We start from the raw sequence: 27155 nt of genomic DNA, 5'->3' as shown, positions 1-27155 counted from the left end.
TAGATGGTGACAGTGCAAATTATTGTGGGCTTGATCGGTTCCTCTCATCCGTAGGAAGCATAGAAAAATTAGCTGAGACCTCGATGTATTCCTTATCTCCAATACATAGAAGGCATTTAAACTTAGCATTGCTCCCTAAAATAGCCAGTTTGCCTGAACTGATTGGTAATCAGGCTTCAAAAGTGAAGAACCATGGGGGGTGGGAGGGAGGGGAAAGTCGGTGATGGGCATTGAGGAGGGCACCTGTTGGGATGAGCACTGGATGTTGTACGGAAACCAATTTGACAATAAATTTCATATAAAAATAAATAAATAAAATTTACTGTTAACGCCCAAAAATAAAATAAAATAAATTTTTCAGAAAAAAAAAGTGAAGAACCAGGTTTCAAAGCTTGACAATTAAATTCTGAAAGGCGCGCAAACCTCCAGGTTAACCAGATTCCCGCCTCCCAGCCGGTTGTAGCCAGCTCAACAACAGTTTCCCTAAACCCAGAGTCGTGACGTCAGCGCAGGCTTTGGGCCCACCTCTGGGTTCTCTTTGCTTCTGCGCGGCCAAGTAACTGGGGAGTTGAGCTTTTAACCCCGCCCACTGCCCCGGAAGTTAATGCAGAAGCCACACCTCTCTCCTCGGCCAGCAGGGGCGCAGCCATTTTAATTCATATCTGAGTGGGCGGTGGCGATTCGTGTTGGCGGTCTGGCTCCGCTGGGCTGGGGGTAACTTTACTGGCTTGGGTGGCTTTTAGTTTAATTTTTCTTTTCTAGCTTCGCATCGCGGGCCAGTTCTCACTTTCTAATCAGCTGAGGCCATGTCAGGAGACGGAGCCCCGGAGCAGGTGAGGAAAGAGAGTGGTGGGGCCTCGTGGCGACCTCTTCTCTCCACGTCTCTGTTCGTCCGAGTACTCCAGCCATGTTCGCCTGAGGAAGGAATCGGGGTCTAATGAACCCAGAGGACCGGGTACAGAAGAATGGTGGGAATGGGGAGCAAGAGCTGACTGAGCTTGAAGTTATTTTTTGGCTTCTCTGTCTTAGGCGTTAATGTGAACAAATACTGGATGTAGACAATAGCCAGGAAGCTGCTTCGTCCTGTTTAGGTTCGTGGGACTACTCCTGTGGGATGCCTTCCTTTGATAACATTTTGTTTTGATGTTAGGGTGTTTGGGAATTGATTATTTTAACGTGTACTCGCTGTTCTCGAAAAACTTGTCAATGTTTCCTCCTCCCCCTCTCCGATATACGCAGAAATAGGTTACCAGTTTGAAAAATAATTTGAGATGAAACTCATCTGCAGAAATAGTGTCTTGCCAGAGCGAATGAAGAAGGAAGCAGTCTAGGAGTAAGAGCATGGTTATGCAGAGACTTGGGGAATTTTGTGGTTTTCTTTTTTTTTCTTTCTCTGTCCACATTTCATTTTCGGTTTTCAACCGACACATAATGCAGAATTTGATAAATCGGAAATGAGGAGTCTGTTTTGGCCACTGTGAATAAACGCATCTGCTTTAGTACTGGACATAAGTGACATATAAATATTTTAAAATTCAGACATTTAAATAAATGATTTGTTTCTTTTGCTCTTTATTCAGAATTTTGTAGGGTAGTATTTACCTTTTAGTTTGAAGGAGGAAACTGGTATTTTATGAAAGATGTCATTCAGTTTGTTTTTCGACTTAAAGTGATGGTATGTTCAGGTAAATAGTTTTTAAAATGGAGGCTAGCTAGCCTGCAGGGTCTCAATTTCCTGAAATTTCCCGTTGCCATGGTAACGAACTACACTTAGGTTTTTGTTTTTTTAAGTCCCCAGCTTAGAAGGTAGAGGCTGTTCTTGGAGGTTAACAGAGATGAGGCAAAATTGCAGTTCCTCTTGAATAGTCTGTATGATTGTAAATTTCATTAGGTCGGGAAAAGCTTCCTAAATTAAATTTTGTGTTTGCTTGTGGACTGATTTCAGTACTGAAATCTTCTGTGCTTGTATTTTACATGTTGTCAGAATGCCCAAGAATGAAAAGTCTCAAAATTCTATTAAATCTGTTTATGTATACCTACCATTTTTCTGGGCTAATAGTTTGTCACCTGAAAGTCAAGGAGTGATCTCCTAAGGTCTCATTGAAAATTTCCAGAATTTGTTAATTCTTTCGTTTATCTAAAATTGTAGACACTGCAATGTCATGACTTCGAATATTTCAGATATGTGGTGTTTTAAATGGCAGAGATGGTTAAAACTTACAGAAAAAAAATTAACCCTAAAGTTCTAGTGTGAAGTTTAGTACATAGAGAAAAGTTGAAAGAAAAGTGCAATGAATGCCTGCAACATAGTTCTTCACCCACAGTCAACAATTGTTAACCATTTTGCCATACTTGCTGTATCTCTCCATACATATTTATTTGAAAGTAAGCCAACACATATTTCAGCATTCTTTTATATAAGGACATTGATGCAGTTAATGACCATACCATTTTCTCACCTAAGAAAATTAATAGTAATACTATCATTTCCAAAGCCCAGTCCGTGTTCAAATTTCCCCAGTTGTCCCAAGAATATGTTTCGTAGGGTTTCTTTTCCTTTTTTTAAGGCAGAATCTATCTGGATTTACAGGCATCATTTAGTTAACGTCTCTTGAATAGTCTGCCCCATTTTTCTCCCCAGGGTTATTGTTTGAGGAACCCAGGACAATTTTCTAGTAAAACTTCTAATTTTCTGAGTTGATTTGATTTTTGTGTGTGTTGTTGTTTAACTTTTCCCTTCATCTTGTGTTATTTCCTGAAAACTGTGTGTGGTTAGGTCTAAACTGAGAGCTTTGGTAATATTTGGGTTAAATATTTTTGGGTAGAGTAACTTAGAGTGTTATGTTAGAAAGCACTTCATGCTAGGTTGTTCCACTATTAGTGATGGATAGGTTTATTTGGATAGGGTGATGACTGTTGGCTTTCTTCATTGTGAAGGATTATTTTCCCCTTTGCAGTTAGTAATCTGTGGGTTGGTATTGTGTTCCTCAGTAACCTTTTAACTAGTTATTATTTGTCATCGATTGATAATTCTTGAATAAATCAGTTATTATATTGGAGGTGGCAAATGGTGTTTTGAAAATTCTCTTATGTCTTTACTGACTGGCTCATACTTTTCTGTAAAGAAGAAATTTCTTTGTTTTTCTTTATAAAAGAGATCACTATGGATTCATGGGTTTCTCTGTATCTACTGTGTTAAGCAGTGAGGCAGCTGGGTGGCTCATTGGGTTAAGTATCTGGCTCAGGTCATGACCTTGTGGTTCATGAGTTCGAGCCCCACAACAGGCTTGCTGCTGTTAGCGCAGAGCCTGCTTCAGATCCTCAGTCTCCCTCTCTCTGCCTTTCCCTCACATGCACCATTTCTGTCTCTCTCTGTCTGTCTCTCTCTCTCAAAATAAATATTAAAAGAAAAAAAAAAGCGATAGCTATTTTTCTTTTTGATGCTCAACTTGGCCCAACCTTTATGGTGGCTCCTGTATCTTTCTTTCATCAACCTAAAACACATACTATCTTTTCTTTAAGTTTGTAATGATAACATTTCAAACATGCAAAAAAATAGTGTAACGAATGATGTTTCTATCGTAGAGCTGTAACTGATGACTTAATCTTTTTTCCCCCATACTTTCACTTACTCTCCCCATCCTCATTGCTTTCAGGCAAATCCCAGAGATTGTACTATTCAACTTTAACTGAAGTGGTAATTAAATGATACCTTCAATAGTGACCTGGTTGACAATACAAATCAACTAGTTTGCTTTAGGTAGGGTGATGACTGCTGGGTTTCTTCCTTGTGAAGGATTATTTTCCCCTTTGCAATTAGTAATTTGTGGGTTGATGTTGTGTTCTTCAGTAACCTTTTAACTGGTCAGTGAATATTTATAGGAAAAGAGAGTACCTAAAATGATAGACAAGAAAAAGAGACCAAACAAAGCTGAAGACTAGTAAGAAAAAAATCAAAGCCACTCTGAATTGTGCATTTGCTTTAGAAAGATGCCAAGAGATGTGATGGACAAAGAATCTGGCAAGATAGGAGGTGTAGATTTCTTTTACCCTTTTAGCATTGAAGCGCAAAAAAAAGTTTTTTTTGAATAAACCTGATACCTTAGTTATTCAAAACTATGCATGGTCATTTCTTTCTTGGTACTGAATCTCTAGATTTCCCTTTGATAGAGGAAAATGACTGTAGACCAGCAAAATCGCTGCTAAGGTTTATTGGTTTTTGTTTCTGGTTTTTTTTTTTTTTTAACTCTTGTGAGAAAGTTCCATTTTGCATATAGAGAGCTATTTAAATTACCTTAGCAGTTTTCATGGGTATTCTTGATTACCGTTTTTTGCCAGTTCCGTGGTGACAAAACTTTGTTTGTAAGTCCCCTCCCCCCCCTTCCCTAATGAAAGCACATCTAGTTCCTGTGTGGAATTATGGCTCCTTTTTTGTCTTGCATATGTTTCTTTTCACTGCTTGGTTCAGTTTTTTATCTCATTCTTTCTTAGCTTCATTTTACTTTGTGCACCACCCTTACAGCATTTAGCTATTGTTTAGAGTTCCTCCACTGGGTTTAGGCCTGAGTTGAAGGGGTGGCCTTATTTATTCATCCTTGCATCTAGGAATTTAGGAAATTCTCTTTGATATTTAAAGGTGTTTGATAAATGAATGGATGAATTTTGCAGTTAGGCTCTGTGCAATACAGTACAAATTCTCAAAGAGTTTAATCTTGGGAGGACAGATGGACAAATAATACAGAGTAAAATATTTTGGGTGTAAAAGTGGTGGTTCCTAAAGTTTTGTTAGATAAGAGGATGGAGATAGATGTTCTCAGCCAGGCCAATTCATATGAACCTTTAAATCCTTAAAATTCTGTTTCTACACTCTTCTTTTAGAAATAAGACACGAGGCACCTGTGTGGCTCAGTGGGTTAAGTGTCTGACTTTGGCTCAAGTCATGATCTCTCACAGTGAGTTTGAGCCCCACATTGGGGTCTTTGCTGACTGCTCAGAGCCAGGAGCCTGCTTCAGATTCTGTGTCTCCCACTTGCGCTCTGTCTCTCAAAAATAAACGTTAAAAAAAAAAATAGAAATAAGACTTCACTTTTAAAACAATCTATAACCTACCTAGAATTAGAAAGGCCTATAATATAAACAAAGTGATCCTCACTTTGGAAAAATTGCGTGACTTGAAGAAGCATAATTACCAGTAGTAATTAAAAAGATTAATCCTTGTTTTGCTTTATTAATGAAGGAAGAAAGATGAAATATATACAAGTGTTGAAGCCTGAAACCTTGTTTAGGGCTTTGCTGAGTACCATTAATACTTACCAGTGGTTAAAAGGTAATGATAGCACCAGGACAATTTCAAAGTCAAAGTGGATGTGGGCGGCAGTTAGGAATAGGGAGGGGGAAAGGCCAGGTATGTGTATTAGACGATGTGTTCTTGGGCCCAGTTATTCTTTTCTGTTTTTAATAATCTTTCTGTAATAGTCTTTCTTACTTTCCTCCCTTGTGTTGTGTTACTTAGTATAACAGTTTGGGCAGCTAAAATTGAGTTCGTCTTTATTAATATTTCGACTGTGTAGAATACTATAGTTGGCAGTCATTGTTCCTAAGTGAGATTGATCTGTATTTACGGAAGTATTGGTTTTCTTTAGAAGTACAACAGAAAGGTGCTGTGTTAAGAAAGATTGCATTCCTGGGGCGCCTGGGTGGCGCAGTCGGTTGGGCGTCCGACTTCAGCCAGGTCACGATCTCGCGGCCCGTGAGTTCGAGCCCCGCGTCGGGCTCTGTGCTGACGGCTCAGAGCCTGGAGCCTGTTTCCGATTCTGTGTCTCCCTCTCTCTCTGCCCCTCCCCCGTTCATGCTCTGTCTCTCTCTGTCCCAAAAATAAATAAACGTTGAAAAAAAAAAAAAAAAAGAAAGAAAGATTGCATTCCTTCAACATTAAGAATATAGGCGTTTCGGGGAGTATAGTTTGCATCCCAGATAGACTTCCCAGAGTTGCAAAATCTGTGTTCAGATGTTTGTACCTATTAAGTGGACCACTGCCAAACACAATTCTTAGTTTTGAGCTTTTCTACCGTTGTCTCTAAATCTTTATTTCTCTTTAGCCAAGACCTTGCTGTGAATTTGAGTCTTTTTGTTTTGCTGGACAGTTGGTAATGGTGTGAGAATTGATGTAAAAAGAGATTTGGGGCGCCTGGGTGGCTCAGTCAATTGAGCATCCAACTCTTGATTTCATCTCAGGTCATGATCCCAGGTCTGTCGAATTGAGCCCTGCATTCATTGGGCTCCATGCTGTGCGTGGTGCCTGCTTGAGATGCTCTCTCTCTCTCTCTCTCTCTCTCTCTCTCTCTCTCTCTTTCTCTTTAAAATGTATTTTTAAAAAAAGGAAGGGGAATTTGAGTTAGTAAATTTTTAGATTAGTGGATAGCTTATAATCAGTAAATACTTAAAGCCAGAAGGACAAAACTATTTCTTAATTGATGTTTTTCTAACATTTTACTTAATCTAGAGAATTAATATCTTGGCTACATTTGGTCTAAAGCTACATTTTTTAGATTCTAAAAGACTCAATTTTTTATTTGTAGTTTGCATCTGTTTCCTAGGGAATGAATAAGCAAATTTAATAAGGAAATGTGATATGTGTCATTTGGGCCAATAATCTTTAGCCTACTTTTTCTTAAGTTTTGAATTGTTTACGTGTTTCTTAGATTTTTAGTCTTTGAGGGATTGAGGATTGAAGGGATTATATGCAGGATACCAAAAATCTGGTAGAGTTCCATTGCACTGGTAAAGGCACACAGGACTAAGCTGGCATTCAGTCCTAACATCACCTGTCACATAAACTGCTTCATTGTCTAGGCGTATGAATCTTCTTGCTTACTACTTGCAGATAGTCTTGCAAAGGGTTACTCTAGTCTATTTTTAATTATAAATAAAGGTTAACTGCCAAGGGAGAATTAAGACTTCATATAGATAGTATAGTCCATGCAGCTTTATTATGTTTTAGGGAAAAAATGGAATGACTTAGGTCTGATGCCACTTTATTTTTAAGGAAACAACATTTCGAAAAATGTATTACAGGACACGTAGACTAGATAGTATTACTCCAAACGGAGTTCATGGTCTATTGAATCATAATTACTTAGGTGCTTTATTCAAGTATAGGTACCTACACCCCAATTTCAGACTTAGTATAACAGATTCTGTTAGTGAGGCTGAGAATCTTCATTTGAAACAAGTACCACAGGTGATTTTTATGTAAATGAAAGCTTGCAAACCACTTATGGGTTAAAGATACCTGAACCTTAAAAGTTGTGGTATTTTTGTTTTGTTTTAAAAAAAATTTTTTTTAACATTTATTTATTTTTGAGACAGACAGAGAGAGCATGAACAGGGAGGGTCAGAGAAAGAGGGAGACACAGAATCTGAAACAGGCTCCAGGCTCTGAACTGTCAGCACAGAGCCTGATGCGGGGCTCGAACCCACAGACTGTGAGATCATGACCTGAGCCGAAGTCGGACGCTTAACCGACTGAGCCACCCAGGCGCCCCTTAAAAGTTGTTTTTGAATACACTCTTGATAAAATAAAAATTTTTTTTAACGTTTGTTTATTTTTGAGACAGAGAGAGACAGAACATGAACGGGGGAGGGGCAGAGAAAGAGGGAGACACAGAATCCGAAGCAGGCTCCAGGCTCTGAGCCATCAGCCCAGAGCCTGACGCGGGGCTTGAACTCACGAACCGCGAGACCGTGACCTGAGCTGAAGTCGGACGCTTAACCGACTGAGCCACCCAGGCGCCCCAGTACACTCTTGATAAAATAAGTGGAGAAAAATATTGCAGATTATTTGAGGATGGTTAGGCTTTTGATACTATTTTACAAAAATTTTCCTCCCTCTACTGTATTTAGCCATTACCCTTATTAGTGGAAAATACTCATTACAGAACTGTATTTGAGACTCATCCTCTAGTTCTGTTGGTCATGGTCAAGAGATATTTACATAGGTTTAAATCTTTTTAATTTTACCACCTTCTCCCCGTACTTATGATAATTATCAGTTGGATTAAATTTTCATTGGTCTCCATTTTAATTGAATGTTGGTATGACCTCTAGCATAACACCCTTCCTATTTACCATGAAAATAGCTATTTGAAGGAGACCTATCCCTCCTTCCCTTTTTTTCCCCTGTGAAAGTTATATTTCTACTTCCCTGGTGGGAATGGAGGGAAGAAATTAGATTACTTTATTCTTTCAACCGTTAATCGTGTTTGTCATTCCCCCCCCTTCCATCCCCAATTATCCAACCTCTTTAATTAGTTAAGCTGCCATATAGAAACTGGTTTGCAGTTTTAGTAAAGCTTAATTTAGTTTCTCAGAGACTACCAATGATTCGAAAATGGTATTAAAAGTGCTTTTCCCTTTTCCAACTACATACGTAGTCATGTACTTCATAACTGTAGTTACATAGTCATATTTCATCCAAAACAATATATTGCAATAGACTGAAAGCTGAAGCAGATAATGTCTTCTATTCAGCCAGACATTAAAGAATCACAAAAACATAAAACTGCCATTATTTCCACTAATTATTTTTTTGTTTTGGAAAATATTTTTAAATAAAATTGTTTTATTTTAAAGTGAATTAACAAATTTTTTCCATTTTAATTTTTAATGATAATATTGATATAACCCACATGTAAAAATTTTTTCTTTGGATCTTCGATTTTTAAGAATGCAAACTAAGGCTTTACAAAAAGTTTGAGGACCATTGAAAGTGCATGGTGTCTTGTCAAGTTCTCTTTCTCTGGGTTAGCTTCACATGACAAACAAAAGGTTAAGCATGGAAAGTGAAAACACTCACCTAACAGGAGAACATTTTTGTAAATCTGGTATCTAATAAGGGATTTGTAGCTATAATATACAAAAGACTCTTGCAATTCAACAATAAAAAGATAGCCCAGTTAAAAATGGGCAAAGAATCTGGGTAGGCCGATAAGGCAAATGGGCAATAAGAACATCAAAAAATGCTGAACTTGGTTCACCATCAGAGAAATGTATATCAAAACCACCATGAGTTACCACTTCATACCCAGTAGGATGGTTATAATCATCAAAAGACAACTGTTGGTGAGGTTGTGGAGAAATTGGAACCCTCATACACTGTTGGTGGGAATGTAAAATGGTTCAGTCACTTTGGAAAACAGTCTGACAGTTCTTCAAAATGTTAAAAATAGAATTCCCATATAACCTAACAATATTACCTGTAGGAGTGTGTGTGTGTGTGTGTGTGTGTGTGTGTGTGTGTGTGTGTGTGTGTACATGTGTCTCTAAGAATAACAAAGCACAAAATGAACTCTACTGAAAAATTGGAAACAATCCGGGGCACCTGGGTGGCTCAGTTGGTAAAGTGTCCGACCCTTGGTTTTGGTTCAGGTCATGATCTCATGGTTCATGGGATCGAACCCTGCTGTCAGTGCAGAACCTGCTTGGGATTCTCTCTCCTTCTCTCTGCCCTTCACTCATACGGGCTCTTTCAAAATAAATAAACCTAAAATCCTTCTATATTAATTTTTTTAAATGTTTATTTACTTTTGAGAGAGAGAAAAGAATGGGGGAAGGGGTAGAGAGAGAGGGAGACAGAATTCAAAGCAGGCTCCAAGCTCTGAGCAGTCAGCACAGAGCCCGAAACAGGGCTCAAATGCACAAACCGCAAGATCATGACCTGAGCTGAATCAGATGCTTAACCGATTGAACCACCCAGGCGCCCCCGCAAAATAATTTTTTTTTAATTGGAAACAATCCAAATGGCCATAACTGATAAACAGAATGTGGGATTATCCATACAATGAAATATTTGGCATTAGAGAGGAATGTACTGATATGTGATAAAACACGAACTTTGAAAACACTCAAAATGCAAGTCAGAAACACGTTATGTAATCTCATTCACATGAAATACACGCACATTTATGGAGACTGAAAATAGTTTGGTGGTTGCTTAGGACTAGGGGATTGGGAAATTGTAATGACTAATGGGTATGGTTCTTGTTGGGTGATAAAATGTTTTAAAAAACTTATTGTGAATTGTATACATTAAATGAGTGAATTATATATGATTATGTCTCCAAAAAGCCATTATTAAAGAAAATTTTAAGATTGAACACATAATGGGTTTACCCTGCCTTCAGACTTTTAGCCAGTTGTAAATTGGTTACTGTTGTAACCAAAGAAAATAAGTTGTTAATTTTAGCAGTATGCTACTACTAGAAAAACAGTTCATAGAACAGATGCTAGAGACAGTTCTTGAGTAACATCTTGTCCCTATACAAAAAATATATCATCTAGTTCATAATTTTTCTGGGTTTTGTACCCATTTGAAATAGTATGTGTTGGTATGTATCTCCGTATACTCCATACAATTGTGTAATTTTTCTGATTTTTAAAATTTTGCAAATCAAAGGAGTTCTTAAAGTTCTGGTATCATTGGTAATGTGCATGCCTTGGGAACTAGTCCATCTTTTGTTCTGCTTATTGGGGTTCCATCCCACTGCCCATTAACATTCTTAAAGAATGGTAATAGGATTGTAGTTTATTCCAAAGGCAAAAGCTGGATTTGTAATAGAGTTTCTTATAGTAATAAATTTTGGGGCCATGTATCTATGGGACAGCTGTTCTTTTGCTACACTAAGCAAGCTGAGTTCTGAACTCATTCCATTACAAGTGAGCACTGGAAACTTGTCCTAAGTTTTCTTAAAGTGACCTATTCCTTTGGGCAAAACATTTAGGAAATAGTAACACAATTCCATTCCTTGTGGAGGTCCAGTCTCCATGTGGATAGTAGAAAACTGTTCAATTTTCCTTTGCCGTATGGAAATATGCCCAGGCCAGAGAACAAAAATATTGTGCCATTGGCCACCTAACTGGTTCATGATGATGAATGACTTTTTATTGTAGGAATTAAATGTGGCCCAAAGTACTTGAAGTCCAATGCGCTATCCATTGCGCAAAACTACTAGACTATATTCTTGGCTATTTTCGGTAGCTTTCTTGTTAATTGATATAGTTGATTGAGAATTATCTATGTAAATTATTTTATGAACATTTAACTGCATCCTTGGCAAGAGGAAAATATTTAGGGGTGTAACAGAGTCTGAAAAGAGCTGAGCTATGGTTCTGTCAGATTCTAACTAGACTTTGGGTAGATTCATGTAGTTTATATTTCTTGTTATGAAATGGGGTTATTACTTAACAAATAATGATTAATGCTTTACATTGTAGATGCTCAAAAACTTTTTTACATCTGATCTCCAACATCATTTGCACCGGTTCTTAGTCCATTGTAACCCCATCCCCCAGGTGTCTGGATAGAATTGTAGGGATTCTATGAAGTTGTATGGAAAACTCTTTGTTTTTACTAATGGCTAACTGAAATTGAGCCTTTCCTTATGAATGTAGGCAAGATACCTTTACATTAGCGGTGTTAGCAACAGCTGTAATTGGACATAAATATTCCAAATATTGTTGCCCTTATCATTAGACTGACTGCTAGATCTTATTTAATGTGTTGTGTCTGTTATTGTGTAAAACTTTGTTTAAAAATATTTCAATAATTATATTTCAATGTAATTGGTTTCCTTTGAGGTATCTGTTTATTTTGTGTATTTAAGAACATTATTCTTAGAGGGGCGCCTGGCTGGCTCAGTCTGTAGAGGAAACAACTTCTGATGTTGTGCATTCAAGCCCCATGTTGGGTGTAGTACCTACTTTGGGGGGAAAAAAAAACACTTATGAGAAAGAGCCCACAGGCTTCACTAGACTGTAAGAAAGTTCTGGGGTACTACAAAGGGTTATGAAACCCTCAGAGAGCTGTGGTTTCAACTGAGACTGCACATTAGAACCATCTGGGGAATTTTTTTAAAGTAGTGATTAAAAAAATTTTTTTTAAGTAAAATAAAAGTAGTGATGGTCCAGGCCAGTTCCTAGGGATTCTGATTTAATTGATCTAGATAGTGGGGCTTGAGCATCTTTTTAAAATCCTCTTTCACCCAGGTGGTTCTAATGTGCTGCCAGGGTTGAGAATCACTAAGGGAATGGCTTGTTTTATTTAGCAGGGAGACATTTATGCTTTTTGCTGCAATTTTGGTGGTTGAGTATTAGACACTGTTTCCTGAGTTTTCTCTGCTGTTTTACAGATTGTGATATACATTATCTAATTTGGTTGGTTAATTTTCAGATCATGATTTGCCTTCCCATCAGATTGCTTTGAAACCCTAATTGTTAGTGTTGATTTAACTAAAACTGGTATTGGTTAGTTGTTTTTTACTTGCTGATTTAAAGTACTTGTATCAGATTTACTTCTTATTTTATCATTAACACTTTATTATAGTTGGTATCTTACAAACTAAGATCCTAGTTTTATTTTATTTTTACATTTATTTATTTTGAGAGAGTGAGTCCATGTGAGTGGGGGAGGGGTAGATAGAGAATCCCAAGCAGGCTCCCTCTGTCAGCGCATAGCCTGAAGCAAGCTGAAATCAAGAGTTAGCCGCTTAACTGAGTCACCCAGGTGCCCCACTCCTAGTTTTCTTTTAAGATAGTTTTTTAATTTTTTTTTCAAGAAGTAAATAAATCCTTTGAAAGTAAAAGTCTTTATTTGTTGTATCTCAAGTGTCCTGTCAACAATGTGTGGCACATATTAAGCACTGAGCAAATACTTTTAAGGTGAATAGTAAAAATTTAAACAGTAGAAGAGTATATACATTGTAAAGTAAGTGTGTGTGTGTCTGTCTCTCCCCAGCTCACCTCCAATTTTTTTTGACGCAGTGTTATGGTAATAGTTCCATGTTACTATCTATAGACTTGTCTTGCTCTGTTCTTTTTAGTGACTGCAAATTCCTATATTTAGCCAGTTGTTGTATACATGATTATTTAAATTACTTCTAGTTTATGTAACAGCAAACAGCCAAGTACTTGACTCTTTATTTAGTACACATCTTTGGGCATGTGTGCAGTAGAAGTTGCCAGGAGTGGAATTCAGGGTCAGACGTTCATGTTAAATTTTGATCAGATTACTTGCCCCTGCCAACAATGTGAGAATGTCTGTTTTTATATACCCTTGCCAGTGCAATGTTGATTGTAAAACACTTTGGTCTCTGTCTTACGGTTTACATTGGTATTTCTTTTGAGTGTTTAAAGGTCATTGTTAACTTCTCTTTCTGGGAACTGTTTCAGTACTTTGCCCATTTTCTTTCTGAGCTGCTGGTCTTTTATTGACTGTACGTTAATAAATTTAGTACTGTGCCAAATAAGTTGGGATGTTTTTTAGGTTAGTCTTTTGACTTTGTAATACTTTTTCATGCACAAATTTACACTGAATTAAGTTTACTCTTCAAAGGCTTCTAAAAAGCTTTTTCTTTTTTTTTTTAACATTCATTTTTGAGAGAGAGAGAGAGAGCGCGAGCGAGCAGGGGAGGGGCAGAGGGAGAGGGAGACACAGAATCCGCAGCAGGCTCTAGGCTCTGAGCTGTCAGCACATAGCCCCATGTAGGGCTCAATCTCAAGAGATTCAAGAACCCGAGATCATGATCTGAGCCGAAGTCGGACGCTCAACTGACTGAGCCACCCAGGCGCCCCGGAAAAGTTTTTTCTATGCACAGATACATTTCAGTTATTTTTTCCTCTAGTTCTTTTTTTGTTGTGTTTAAATCTTTGATCTATCTGAAATTTACTTTGGTAGAAAGGATAAAATAGTAATTCAACTTTATTTTGATAAAGTTGACTGCAGTTATTCTAACACTGTACATTAAATAATCTATCATTCTGATTTAAAATATCACCTTTGTTCATTTTCCATATATCATTCTCTTTCTTAATCATCTTGAACCAGTGATTGGTTTGTCACCATTACCAAACTTGCCTTGTCATTTTGTGTTATAACATATGGTTGGAGCCAGTAGTCCTCTTCATTAAATTTTTCCAGTTTTAGCTTCTTAAGCTGGCCTGCTTATGAAGCTCTTGTATATTAGTAAAACATCATAATTTTGATATAAATTTACATTAATCTTTTAAAATATGTTTTTCTTTCTAAATAATTTATTCCAAAGAAGAGAGTATTATTTCTCCTTGGTAATTTTGTTTTCTAAACTCATAATTTAAAGTGTTTTTTCCCAACTGGAGTTTTGACAGTAATTTTCTATGAGATATTAATTGCCACTGAAGAAAGGAAAAAAGAAAGCTCTTAGCGGCAGTGTTTCCCTGTCTATCTCGAACATTATTGTGTTTTGCCATATTACAGATTTCAAGAAGTCCTGCAAAAAGACAAAACTTTTATAGGTTAACATGTATCTGACTTATTTGAATATCAGTTTCTTTTTGTGGTACATAGTAGTATTCTGAACAACAATTTGAGAAGTAGTTGTATTTTTGCTTCAAGTGCTAGCTACTATTTTAGGCAATAATTTTTTTAAGATTATATTTCTATAATAAAAATAAAACTACCACCCATCACCCATACATGACCACTAGACATTTTAGTACAGTCTTATAAATCTCTTATTGCAAGTTTCTTTTATAGTTTTAGTGATGCTGTATAAATCATTTGTGAGTCCTGTTTTTAAAATCTTTACATCAAAATAAAATTTCCAGGGGCACCTGGGTGACTCACTTGGTTGAATGCCTGCTCCTTGATTTTGACTCACATCGTGATCCCAGGGGCATGGATTGAGCCTTGTATCAGGCTCCATGCTGAATGTGGAGCCTGCTTAAGATTCTCTTTCTCCCTCCTCTGCTCCGCCCTTCCGGCTCTCTGTCTCTGTCTCTCTCTCAACTAAAAAAATAAAATTTCCATGTCATTTCATGCTTTTCCTTTTTGTGGCTCAGGGTGAATGCTCTATAGCAGTGTTTCTCAAAGTTGGTCCACAGACCCCAGGGATTCCTAAGACTTTCAGAGGTTCATTTTGTGAGTTTGTACTGTTTCATAATAAATCTAAGACATTTTTGCCCTATCACTCTTAATCTCTCATGAGAGTACAGTGGAATTTTTACATGTGCTATCACAACAGATAGAATGCAGAAGCAGATATAAAAATCCAGCTACATTTAAAACAATTGGACATTAAGTAGATTTGCAAATACATAATACAAGGGTATTGACTGAATTTTTAAATTTATTTTTCTTAAAAGTATTTGTTAACATGCAAATAATTTTATTATTTGTATGTGAATAAATATTTAACATTTTTCCATTTTAATTTCTAATATAGTAAATATTGAAATAATCACATAAACGAAATGCTCTTTGGCATACCAAGTAATTTTTAAGAGTATGAAAGGGGTCCGTCTTAAGACCACAGAGTTTGAGAACGGCTGCTGTGTAATATTTGATGTGAAAAATGGGTTTAAATTTTAAAATGTATTTCAGACCACAGAGTTTGAGAACGGCTGCTCTGTAATATTTAATGTGAAAAATGGGTTTAAATTTTAAAATGTTTTTTAAAAGTATGTGATCATTAGATTTTGTTTTTATGCAGGTGACTTATGATAGCATAATATAGATTATAGAAAATGCAGGCCTCTTTTGTAAGAGGACATTTTTATGCTTTTATATTAGAGACTGATAATCTTGTGCTTGGATTAATTTAGGCATGAAATTTTTAAAACAGTAACATCAGTTTGTTATTTTTCTTTCTCCCAGGCAGCTGAGTATGTCCCAGAGAAGGTGAAGAAAGCTGAAAAGAAATTAGAAGAGAATCCATATGACCTTGACGCTTGGAGCATTCTCATTCGAGAGGCACAGGTTTAGTGATATAGGATTACATTTCCTTCTCTATGGGTCCAATCACACTACTTGGTTCTGCAGTAAATAATATTTTCATAATCCTAACATTGTAAATGCTGTTTATTGGTTTTCAATTTTAGAATCAACCTATAGACAAAGCACGGAAGACTTATGAACGCCTTGTTGCCCAGTTCCCCAGTTCTGGCAGATTCTGGAAACTATACATTGAAGCAGAGGTTAATATTTTATTTTATTTTTTCTTATATAGCATCTGATGGGAATTGCAGCATACACTAGTGTGATAGAAAACAAGTTAGGAACATAGATAGCACAACTAGGACAAGGAGGATTTAAATGTCTCTTGCCTTTATTTTGTAAAATAGGTATGAAGGAGTAATTAAAGTGAATTTTTGAAATTTGGGTCTTTACAAGCTGATGATTGTTGCATTTTGGAGTTGCAACAACATTAAAACAGTTTCAATGGTATTGGAGTGCTTTAGCCTTTTATTTACTTGTCATGTGTCAATTTATTGCCTCCTGTGTCATTTATTTAGAACTCATTTTTCTTTTTATTCCTACTTACAAACTAATATGAATGGTACTATGAGAAAATATGGAAATGTTAACTTAGTTTTATAGGGTATATTGAGTGGTGAAACATGTAGGTGAAAAATTGTTTCAGGTTTTAATTTTGTGAAAATGCATGGTTTGTCAATAAATGTAAGCACTTCAGTAATTTAAAGTTTTTTAAGGGGATAAAGTTTCCATTATTTGGGAATAAGCTAATGTGATTCAAATTTGTGTAATCATAATTCACCCAGTGATACTTTGATTTTTTTTTTTTCCTTGCTTTCTAACTGTCTTGAAATTTTAAGTCAGGCACGTTTATTTTAAAGAGTAAGGGCCTCATTCTTGATTATGATTAGAAGGGAAATGTTCATTTTTGACAACTGAGGTTAGCAGTCAAGATGATAATAAAGCATTAATGTATCGATAACAATAGCACCAAGTAATCATCTTTCAGATTATAAATTAATGGGATGGAAGGGGTGAGATGGGAATAATTGATATCCACATTACGCTGAAAATTCTATCCATTTCTTTTTATAATTTATAATACTAAGAAGTATTCTTATTTTGAATGTTATAAATTCTCAACATAATCAAATACACTGCAGCCTCATCTTAACGTTCTCCATGATAACTGAAATTTGATGATCTATGGGTCTGTTTTGGACCTGTTTAAAGGGATTTAGTCATCAGCAGTACTAAACAGAATTTAACACAACACAGTGTCACCTGTGATGTGTTCCTCATAATGGACCCAACCAATAGCCAGTTTAAATTGAGGCTACAGTGTACTTACTGTATTTGTGCTATGGTTTATAGTATATTACTTTGGGGTGAGGGGAGATTACTGGACAATAACAGGAACATTGTGTGTGTGTATTAAATTTTTTGTGTGTGGTTGTGTATGTGGTATGTGTGTTTGTATGTGTGAGAGAGATTGTACCTTACATGGAGTTTGGTTGTGGTTTTGGTCCAAGACTTTAAGGTTTCATCAGTTACCCTTTGGGACCATTTCTTTCCTTAATATATTTAATCATCAGAGTAGACTGACATGGAATTCACCAGGTGAGTGAATAGGCCTGTCTGAAGTGTGCTGAACCCAGTGCTGCTTTGTAATACTCATTAAATCAAAGAACCTTGGATCACCTGTACTTGGTCTACATTCCGGTTTGATTTTACAAACACATTAACTTATATGCAAACTCATCAGACATGAACATAATTGATGCATAGTAGTTTTTATATAATGAAGTAGTACTTTAGTTTTAGAAAGTTCTCAAATATTCAGATATTTGTGCATTTTATTATAAGTTAAACTGAAACTGGCAGATACTCCATTCTGTAGGAACTGAATGAGTCTGTTTCTCCCATTTCCTAACTAAAGATATGAAATGCATTATAAAAAAGAATTCTAAGACGGACCAGATGTTCTTTCAAGGCTGAAATTGTCTAAATAATAGGCTCATTTCATTTAATATTTCAGAGCTGCTAGCAGTTGCCCGATTTATTTAATTGGTAAGACTTGCAGTTATTTCACACACATACACACACATAAATATGAATGTATGTATAAAACATCTTTTGAGAAAAAATGGTAAAGAATATATATATATGTGTGTTTTGTAAAATTTACATTTTTGGTTTAGGAATTAAAATGTTAAAATTGCTGATTTAGAAATGCATACCCGGAGCTGTGTTTTTCTCTTTTCCTGATTTGCTCTTTATTTTTTTATTTTCACATTTTGTACTTTGTTTAGCCTGTAAGAGGCTAAAGTTTTCTTTGGTCATTTCACCCAGTGTGGCCTTTAATATTTCTGGAGGAGACACATAACCTCTTTATAATACATTCAAATCTGAAGTAATAATTAGAATGTCTTTAAAGGTAATACTAACAGTGTTTACATAACATTTTGTATGCACTCTCAAGAAAATAAAGTTTTTTTAATACATTTGTTGTAACTCAGTACTTCATGGCGGGAAAATTATGTTTTGTTTATTTATGGTCAGTTAAACCAATGTGTGTGAGTCCAAATACATTTAGTACTTTTCTAATGAAAATACATACATCATTAATAACAACAGATAATTTGCTTCCCCAGAGAGAGTTGTAAGTCCTACTAAGAACAAGTAGCAAAAACGAGTTTTTCGGTTTTGGAGTTTTTGTTTTTGTTTTTGTTTTTTTGCTTTTAAATTTGAAACATAAGTTGCAAATGAGAGCATAATATAAATAATTTTTAGGAAAGGAGTTAGTGACACTAATCTGATATTTTCAGTATTTGCAAGTATATCAGCTTTTCTCATATCAGTGGCATTTATAATACCTAGCTACTTGTGTAAAATTTGAGCTTTATTGAACTATCATCCTTAATTCATTACCCACTTTTAATTTTTTGCTAAAGCATAGAAATTGTTGGATATAAAATTCTCTTGTTCTAATGAAAGGGCACTTAGAACCAATATCTGTGTATTTGTTATAATTATATAATTTCAAAATTAAGCCAGATTACTTGAGTGTTGTACATATTAATTCTATGGAAACACCAGAGGTTAAGTGGGATACCCAGTCAAAGCCTCAGTGCTCTGTAAATACCCACTTTTTAGGGTGGTTAAAAGGGTTACTAAATATCACAAAACTGAGAAAATTTATAGTTTTGCCATATTCTTTAAGTTGTTTTTCCCTTTGTGGTTTCTGTAGCTATTCATATAGCTAGGTAATCAATGTGACAGCACATAAGCTACAATATTTTACTGTTAGGAGTAATTTGTTTTGAATTAGGCCACATTCATAAGAAATTTTTCTACAAAAGGATGATGGTTTTTATTGGTAGCTGAAGGAGAAATGAAGAAGGTAATGCTGCTGGTAATAGCAACAATGTATCTTGCTATCTGTGAAAGCTGTAATTCTTTAATAAAAGTATATAGAGAATCGATGGCTTTTTATTTTAAAAGATTTTAAAAACATGAATCCTTATTAAAATGGGTTGTAAAGTATACATTTCAGTTTTTCAAAATAACCTTTCTACTTGGGAAAAATGACTCTTAAAAAATACCTTTCTTCTTGGAAAATGGAAGTGAACTCAGGATGGAACATGAATGACCTAAATTGAAATAAACTTCTCCACTGTCAATACTGTTTTAATATCTCTAAGTAGCAGTTCAAACTACTGTTGTTATAATGTTTTGTATATTTTGAGCAATGTGATTTTTTAAATGCAGATAAAATTATTGCATTATCATATAAATTATTTCTTTTCTATACTTCAACTTGCAGTCTCTTTTTAAAAACATCTGTACTCTTTTCTTATAGATCTGCTCTTTTCCTGTTTGTAATAAATGTTGGTCCATGTCTGTGTGATTATTCAGATTGTACTCTAAAATGCAACATGCTCTTTAATCTATAGTTTCTTAAATGCATGTATAAATGTAGTGTAGGGGTATAAAAGAAAACAGGACTGATTTGCAAACACAGAACTGAGTAATCAGATATCTGAAAGTGCTTTGAATAATTACATACTATTTTTTAAACCAAAGGAAATATTTGTGTGTTTATTATTATAAGCAGTAAACTTCTATTTCAGGTTTTACTGAAATACTGTATTCTGTCCATATTCCCTTCCATTATTGTAGCATAGATGTTTAGGTTTTGTCAGTGATACTAACTTGATCTATACATTTTTTTTTCCTTGAGGCCTTTTCTCTTCACCCAGGCATTGTATAATAAAAACTATTTTGCAAAAGGACATAGCTAATTTAGATAAAATTTCTTTTTAAAAAAATCTTATTTTCTATTCTTTGTCTTTAGATAATTTAGTATTTTATGTGAAATGTAGTGATTTATTTTCAAGCAAAACCTTGTACTAATCAGCCTAATTGCCTGTATATTTATATTTCTCCACTTTTTAAAGGAAAATTATAATCTTTGCAGTCACTGATACACAAATTAAAAAAATAATGGTCCTCTTTTTTCCTTTGCGAAGACTCAGATTTTTAAGATAGCTTCTTCATATTCTACTTCATTGCGTGTAATAAGATTTATGGTATATTCTGAAAATGTGGAAAAGGCATCTCTGACCAGATTTTAATAAAAAAGTACACACGTTCTCAAATTTATTATGGAACAAAAAGGGCTATTTGATCATGTAGTTTTAAGTTTCCCTGTGGGTAATGCTCTAGCCTAAGTTTCTTGGGCATTTATGGAATAACAATACTTAATATTATAATACCTAATATTTAGTGGTTTGTTTGTTTTTTTAAATCATGGGGCATTGTAATCAGTAAGGTCTTAGGGGATTATTTTGGTATATGACCCACTTCCCCTATTCTGGGAGGTATTAGTTATGCTCCAATATGGCATCCATGAATAAACACAAACACATAAGCCCTTCATAATATTATGAAGTGAAACCTCCATATTGGAAATAATCTTAACAGAAAAGCCTTTTGAGGGTGCTCTGCATTTTTGGTTCTAACTTGAGCATAAAGGAACCAGGTGGCAATTAATTGACTTTCTCTTTAAAAAACAAATCTTAAAGTCTAAGGCTCAGTTTTTTTCTAATGGGTTCATTGCTTTTTATTTTGTTTAGTGTGTTCTTTCTACTTGCAAACAGCTGTTCCTTTTTGAATGAGTCTGATTCAAGGCACTTCCAAGAAATGAAGATGTCTAAAATATACTGATGATGTCTATTAAAAGCTGTATTTTGAGATGTGGACAAGAATGCATTTTTCTTCCTGTAAATAATTTTCTTTTGAACTAATTTTTATTACTAAACAGTTTTGCTCTCAGCAACTTTGGAGTGGAAAACAGTTGGTTAATATGGTGGTGTAGTGGTTAATATGATGGTGTGGTACATTGAAGTCTATAAATTTTTTCCCCCACATATTCAGAATCCACAGCAGTTCCAACAAAATTGTGAATATTTGCTTTGAATACAACTTGTTGAGAAACTAAACGGCTTTTCTAAGGCTCAGGGAAGCATAACATGGGGTAAGTTTTACCATTTTGTATGCTAGGAGACCCCTCCCCCCCAAAGAAAAATTTTCTATTTGGTAATGTTAAGTGATAGTTCTAAAAACAAAAATCTAATGTCAAAGACAGGATTGACATGTGGTTTTGGAATAATACTTCAAAATGTAATAAGGCCAGTATAACTGTCCCAAAAGCTATTTTTAAGCTTTCTAGTACATTTATTTATGTGATACTGCATTATGACATTTTTTAAAATACAAAATTTTAGCTCTAGCATATACAGATAACATTGTAAGTCTTTGTCTACATATTTCTATATGGGAAAGTTTTTTCTCTTCTGGTTGTGTGGAGATATAAATGACCTATAACACTGCATAAGTTTAAGGTGTGCAATATATCAATTTGATAAATGTATATACTGTGAAATGATACCCACAATGTTTAGTTAACATCCATCACCTCACACAGTGATAAGGAAAAAGGTCTTTTATGATGACATTTTCTTTTAACTTTTTCATGTTGAATTTTAATGTTTGTTTATTTTTGAGAGAGAGACACAGAGCATGAGTGGAGGAGGGCCAGAGAGAGAGGGAGACACAGAATCTGAAGCAGACTCCAGGCTCTGAGCTGTCAGCACAGAGCCCGATGTGGGGCTGGAACTCACAAACCGTGAGATCATGACCTGAGTCAAAGTTGGATGCTCAACCGACTGAGCCACCCAGGCGCCCCTTTCATGTTGAATTTTAAGAAAACGGAGTGTTGAGCATTTTGCCATGATGGTTTCCTTGAAATCAACAACTGAATATACAAGTATTGTATATTTATTTTTTAAGTATTATTTTGAGAGTATGAGTAGGGGAGGAGTTGAGACAGGGAAAGAGAATCCCAAGCAGGCCCTGCACTGTCAACGCAGAGCCCAACATAGGGCTTGAACTCAATGAACCATGAGATCATGACCTGAGCTAAAATCAAGAGTCAGATGCTTAAATGACTGAGCCACCCAGGCACCCCTCCTAGTGCTGTATATTTAAACCCAAAGAGGACCTTAAGTTTAAAATTTTTTTTTTTTTTTTTTTTTTTGGTTTAGTTTGAGAGAGAGCATAAGTGGGTTGGGGGCAGAGAGAGAGGGAGACAGAGAATCCTAAGCAGGCTCTGCATTGTAAGTGCAGAGTCCAGAGTGGGGCTCAAACTCACAACCATGAGATCATGGCCTTAGCTGACACCAAGAGTTGGACACTTAACTGACTGAGCCACCTAGGCGCCCCAAGGATATTAAGTTTGAATCTGAAATTCAGAGTGGAAAGGTGAATTAATTTAGCCACTTCATATGTGAGTGACGTAAAGCAAGATATTATCCCTTAGAATCAAAGTTTAAATTTTTCTTTAATGTTTAGTTTTGAGAGAGAGGAAGACACAGAATCCGAAGCAGCCTCCAGGCTCTGAGCTGTCAGCACAGAGCCCAACGCGGGGCTCAAAACCACACAGACCGCAAGATCATGACCTGAGGTGAAGTCAGGCGCCACCCCCCCCCCCCCCCCGCTTTTTTAAATTTTTTAATTTTTTTTTTTAATTTTTTTTTTTTTTTTTTTTTACCTTAGAATCAAAGTTTAGAAACTATAGTGCTATGGGATCACCTGGGAAGCTTTTAAAACCTGCAAGCTTGGCAGTTAGCATACCATTAATGCTGACTCCATCTCCACAGAATGGGCACATGGAAACTTACTGTTCGGTGTTTCTGGCAACTAGTTTTGGAGTTGAGGCTTTAAAAGACAATAAAGGAGTCTTGTTGCTGTGAGTATATTTCATATCTCACAGAATACTACCTTTATTTGCCTGGATTATGAAGTTATTAGTCTCCTGGCTTTTTTGACTACACTGTGATAGATCACTCAATATATAATCAATCTAGAAGTAATCTTAGAAGCATGCATTGTGTGCTTAGTAGTATTCCTAACAGTGTGGTGACTGTTTCGTAGATCTGCAATCAGGATAATGGTAGTGTTATTGAACATTGACAGTTTTTTAGTTGCTGACTTAATTCCTGGGTTTGAAACCCAATTTTCTAGCCCTGGAAACTTTAAAAACAAAACAAAACAAAAAAACAATGTAATTACTTAAGTAGCAGCAAATAAGAGTGTCATGTATTCAGGAAGGACCACTTAAACTGGAAAATATGACTTAAAATTACTGCAGCTTTTTTTGGATAACTAACCCTTAACTCCTTTTATTTTAAATGTTTATTTTTGAGACGGAGAGAAGAGTGTGAGCTGGGGAGGGGCAGAGAGAAAGAGAGACCGAGGACCCCAAATGGGCTCTGCGCTGACAGCAGAGAGCCCAGTGCAGGGCTTCAGCTCAAGATATGTGAGATTGTGACCTGAGCCAAACTCATGCTTGCCTGACTGAGCCACCCAGGTGCCCCACCCTCAACTCTTGAGAGAGTCTTTAAACATGAATACCACATCTTCTTTTCAGATTATTAGCTAACCATCCATTCATTTAGTTAGGGCTTGAATATATGTAAGTACTACTCATTCTTTTGGGAGATGGGAGATGATGGAGTGTTTTAACAAAGAACCAGTCATTATTCCTAGCTATTTCTGTAGTCAGGTTTCTGAATTTTTCACCCCACAGAGGAGTGCAGTGTTTCTCAACCATTTTTAACTCTTGTTTCCTTATTAAAAAAAAAATGTCTCCCTTAGTGTGTTTTGATAGCTTTTAAATCAAATACGGCTTTTAACAAATGGTGATTTTAGTATTTCTGGTTGATACCTGTCCTTAGGAGAGTTGACTTATTTCCATCTGATAGTTGAGAATTTTGGCAGCAGTGATATTCGTAGAAGAACTGGAGTAGTATATCTAAATTTCATAAAACTTAAATGTCAAAAATATTACCTTAATGAAATACCTTGTGAAAATGTACACTGTCATAGGAGGGAGCTTACAAGTATTTGGGGAGATTGTAAACAAAAAACTTTGTTTCGTGCACTGTACATTTATGGCGGGGGGGGGGCGGAATTGTAGAGGAAGAGAATCCTAAACAGGTTCCATACTTACAGGACAAAGCCTGGTGCGGGGCTTGAACCCACGAACATGAGATAATGGGGTCCAGATGCTTAACCAACTGAGCCACCTAAGCACCCCAATTTTATCTTTTAAAGCTTTGTTTATTTCTGTACCCAACGTGGGGCTTGAACTAATGACTCCAAGATCAAGAGTCTCATGCTCTCCTGACTGAGCCAGCCATCTGCCCCTGTACATTTAATCCCCTCATCTACCATTATTATTACTATTATTAATCCTTTAACTTGTTTAATAAGTGAATTTTTGAGGTTTTGTGGTTCTCTTAGGATATGTTAGTAGATGAGAAATGCTTAAAACATCACTATTTAGATTATTTAGAGTTGAAGATTCAGATTGTATGCCAACCACATGGTTTATAATCTGCTTTGTTATGGGTTGAATAGCAAGTTAGAGCTTTTATGGGTAATAAACTGACATTTTTGCATTTTTAAAAAATGTTTTAAACTTAGAGTTGCAAGAACAATGCAAAGAATTTATATATGCTTTACCCTGATTGGACAGCTTTTAAGATTTCACATACACTTTATCAATTCTGTATCTTCCTGAACCATAGGAGATTGGATTGCATACATCACAACCTTTATACTTTGGTGTATTTTTTTTTCCATTTAATTTTTTTAATTTAAATTTTAGTTTAACATACAGTTTCAGTGTATTTTCAGTATATTATAGCAGTTTTCTTCTAAATTAGTAGTGTAATCCAAAGTTGTACATAGTTGCCATTCCTCTTTAGCCTCCTTTGATGTTGAACAGTTCCTCAGCTTTAAGTTTGATATTTCCTCATTCAGGAAATATACATATCAACTGAAAAGCTGCAAATGATGTGTGTGTTCTCACTCTCTCATCCAGAGGCACATGATGTTTATTTACCCCTTATTGGTGATGTCATTGGTGCCCATTTTCTCCACTGTGTAGTCACTATTACTGCTTTCATAATTAATAAAACAATGAGATACTTTGCAACTGTAAAAATCCTATTTCTCATTAAATAGTTACCCACTTCATTTTGAAATTGTAAACAATTTTTGCAGGAATCATTGATTTTTTTTTGACATTACCTAGTTTTTTTGGAATGTTTATCGTTGAGTGTTGTAAATATGTACTCTATATTGATGACTCAAACTTCAAGCCTTTTTGTGTTTGAAAACTACTGGAAAGTAGTAGCTTTTCTTTCCTTCCACATTTTAAACAGGTTAGTAGTAAGGGTTGTTAGAAAGGTGATGATTTATACGATTTCAGTGGTTTATAATAGGAGCAAGTTTTCCAGATCGTATACTCTATTAGTAATGCCTTTAAATTCTATCATAAATCACATAGGGGAAAGATAACATTTCCTTGACTCATTAGGTTTATAGAAACTTAACTAGTTCTATATTTTTATAAGAACTGCTGGAGGCCATAGGAAATGAGTATCTTTTATTGATTTATTAGCTGGCCAAATGGCAAATTATTTCAAATAATTTTATATTTAAAAAAAATCATTAGGTCTTTGGCTTTAGAACAGGTTGGAAAGTAAGGGGGAAAATCATCTAGATAAATACTGTATTTGCAAATGCTGTATCTTTAAAGTACTTAAATAATTTCGTTGCTGCCTGAGGCACAAATTAGAAAGTTACCACTTTAAAGGAAATAATTTCTCTACTAGCAATTAAAGATTGCTTACACCATGGTAGTGGTATTTTCCTAAAAGCAGGCTGTTTGATTAAATTTGAATTTCCTGAGTTAACAGAAAGTGAGATTTATAATTAAAGAACAGACATTCCAAGTCCAAAGAATTTATTTATATGTGTCTGTGATATCCTTTTAATAGCGGAAAGGGGGTTATTTGCCATGTGTCTCAACAGCAGAATTCTTTTACTGCAGCAGTAGCATCAGTTTTTGATAAGTGCAGAAAAGATATATTTGAAGAATTGGTAGTTTCTTGAAAGAAATGCAGGAAATCTGCAGATTATAAAGGGTAGTATGGAGGAATAGGAATGGCCCAGAATTTGAAATCTGGTGACCTAGGATTTTATACTTTAAGCTCTTCTGTTGAATTCCTGTCATCTTAGGCAAGCCATTTTTGTTTGTTAGGTTCTTTAAGTAGATTCCATTCCCAAGGGGGGGCTTGAACTCATACCCTGACATCAAGAGTCAACTGACCCAGCCAGGCACCTCCCTGCTTTTCAAATGTTTATTATGAAAATTTTGAAACTGAAAAGTTGAAAGAGTAGCATGAATATTATAGTAAATACCTATATACCTTCTTCCTTGACTGAATGTTATGTTTTGTCATACATGCTTTATCTTTCTCTTGTTTATATATTGTCCTACATAACCACAATAACCATTATACTGAAAAGGAACCTTGGTGTTCTAATATAATTTAATATGCAGCTCATGTTTACATTTTTCAACTGTCCCAGATTCATTGTTACTAAAATTCTCCATTTCTATGATGGATGAGATCATTTGAATTTTATGCCCTTATGGTCCTTTTTCTGCTGTGCTTTGTGTTTTAAGTAAAATTTTAGATTTTATATTATTTCTCACTCTTATCCCTTCCTCACGTGAATAGGAAAAACTAATGTGAATCCAAGTGTTGTTTCCAGTAGTCTGTATATAAATGGAAAAGTCCCATTAACCATTCCGGACAAGAATTGTCTTTAGAACTGTTGTAATTTTTTAAAAAATATTTTTATGTTTATTATGTTTTATGTTTATTACTATGTTTATTATTATTTTGTTTATTTATGTTTGTTTATTTTATGTTTTTATATTATTTATGTT

General features: G+C 35.4%; 1 protein-coding gene across 1 annotated transcript in view; it reads left to right on the top strand.

The window, feature by feature from the left end:
• The first annotated feature begins 606 nt into the window (after window positions 1-606).
• Window positions 607-27155, top strand: part of CSTF3 (cleavage stimulation factor subunit 3) — a 72488-nt gene continuing 45939 nt past the window's right edge. The window contains exons 1-3 of the mRNA XM_045484892.1: window positions 607-833; window positions 15686-15787; window positions 15910-16005. Of these exons, the coding sequence (XP_045340848.1) occupies window positions 807-833; window positions 15686-15787; window positions 15910-16005 (225 nt within the window). The 5' untranslated portion in view covers window positions 607-806. The remainder of the gene's footprint in view (window positions 834-15685; window positions 15788-15909; window positions 16006-27155) is intronic.

The sequence above is a fragment of the Leopardus geoffroyi genome, chromosome D1, assembly GCF_018350155.1.
Source record: "Leopardus geoffroyi isolate Oge1 chromosome D1, O.geoffroyi_Oge1_pat1.0, whole genome shotgun sequence".
NCBI classification, from domain to species: Eukaryota; Metazoa; Chordata; class Mammalia; order Carnivora; family Felidae; genus Leopardus; species Leopardus geoffroyi.
This window is presented reverse-complemented; position numbering and strand designations above follow the sequence as displayed.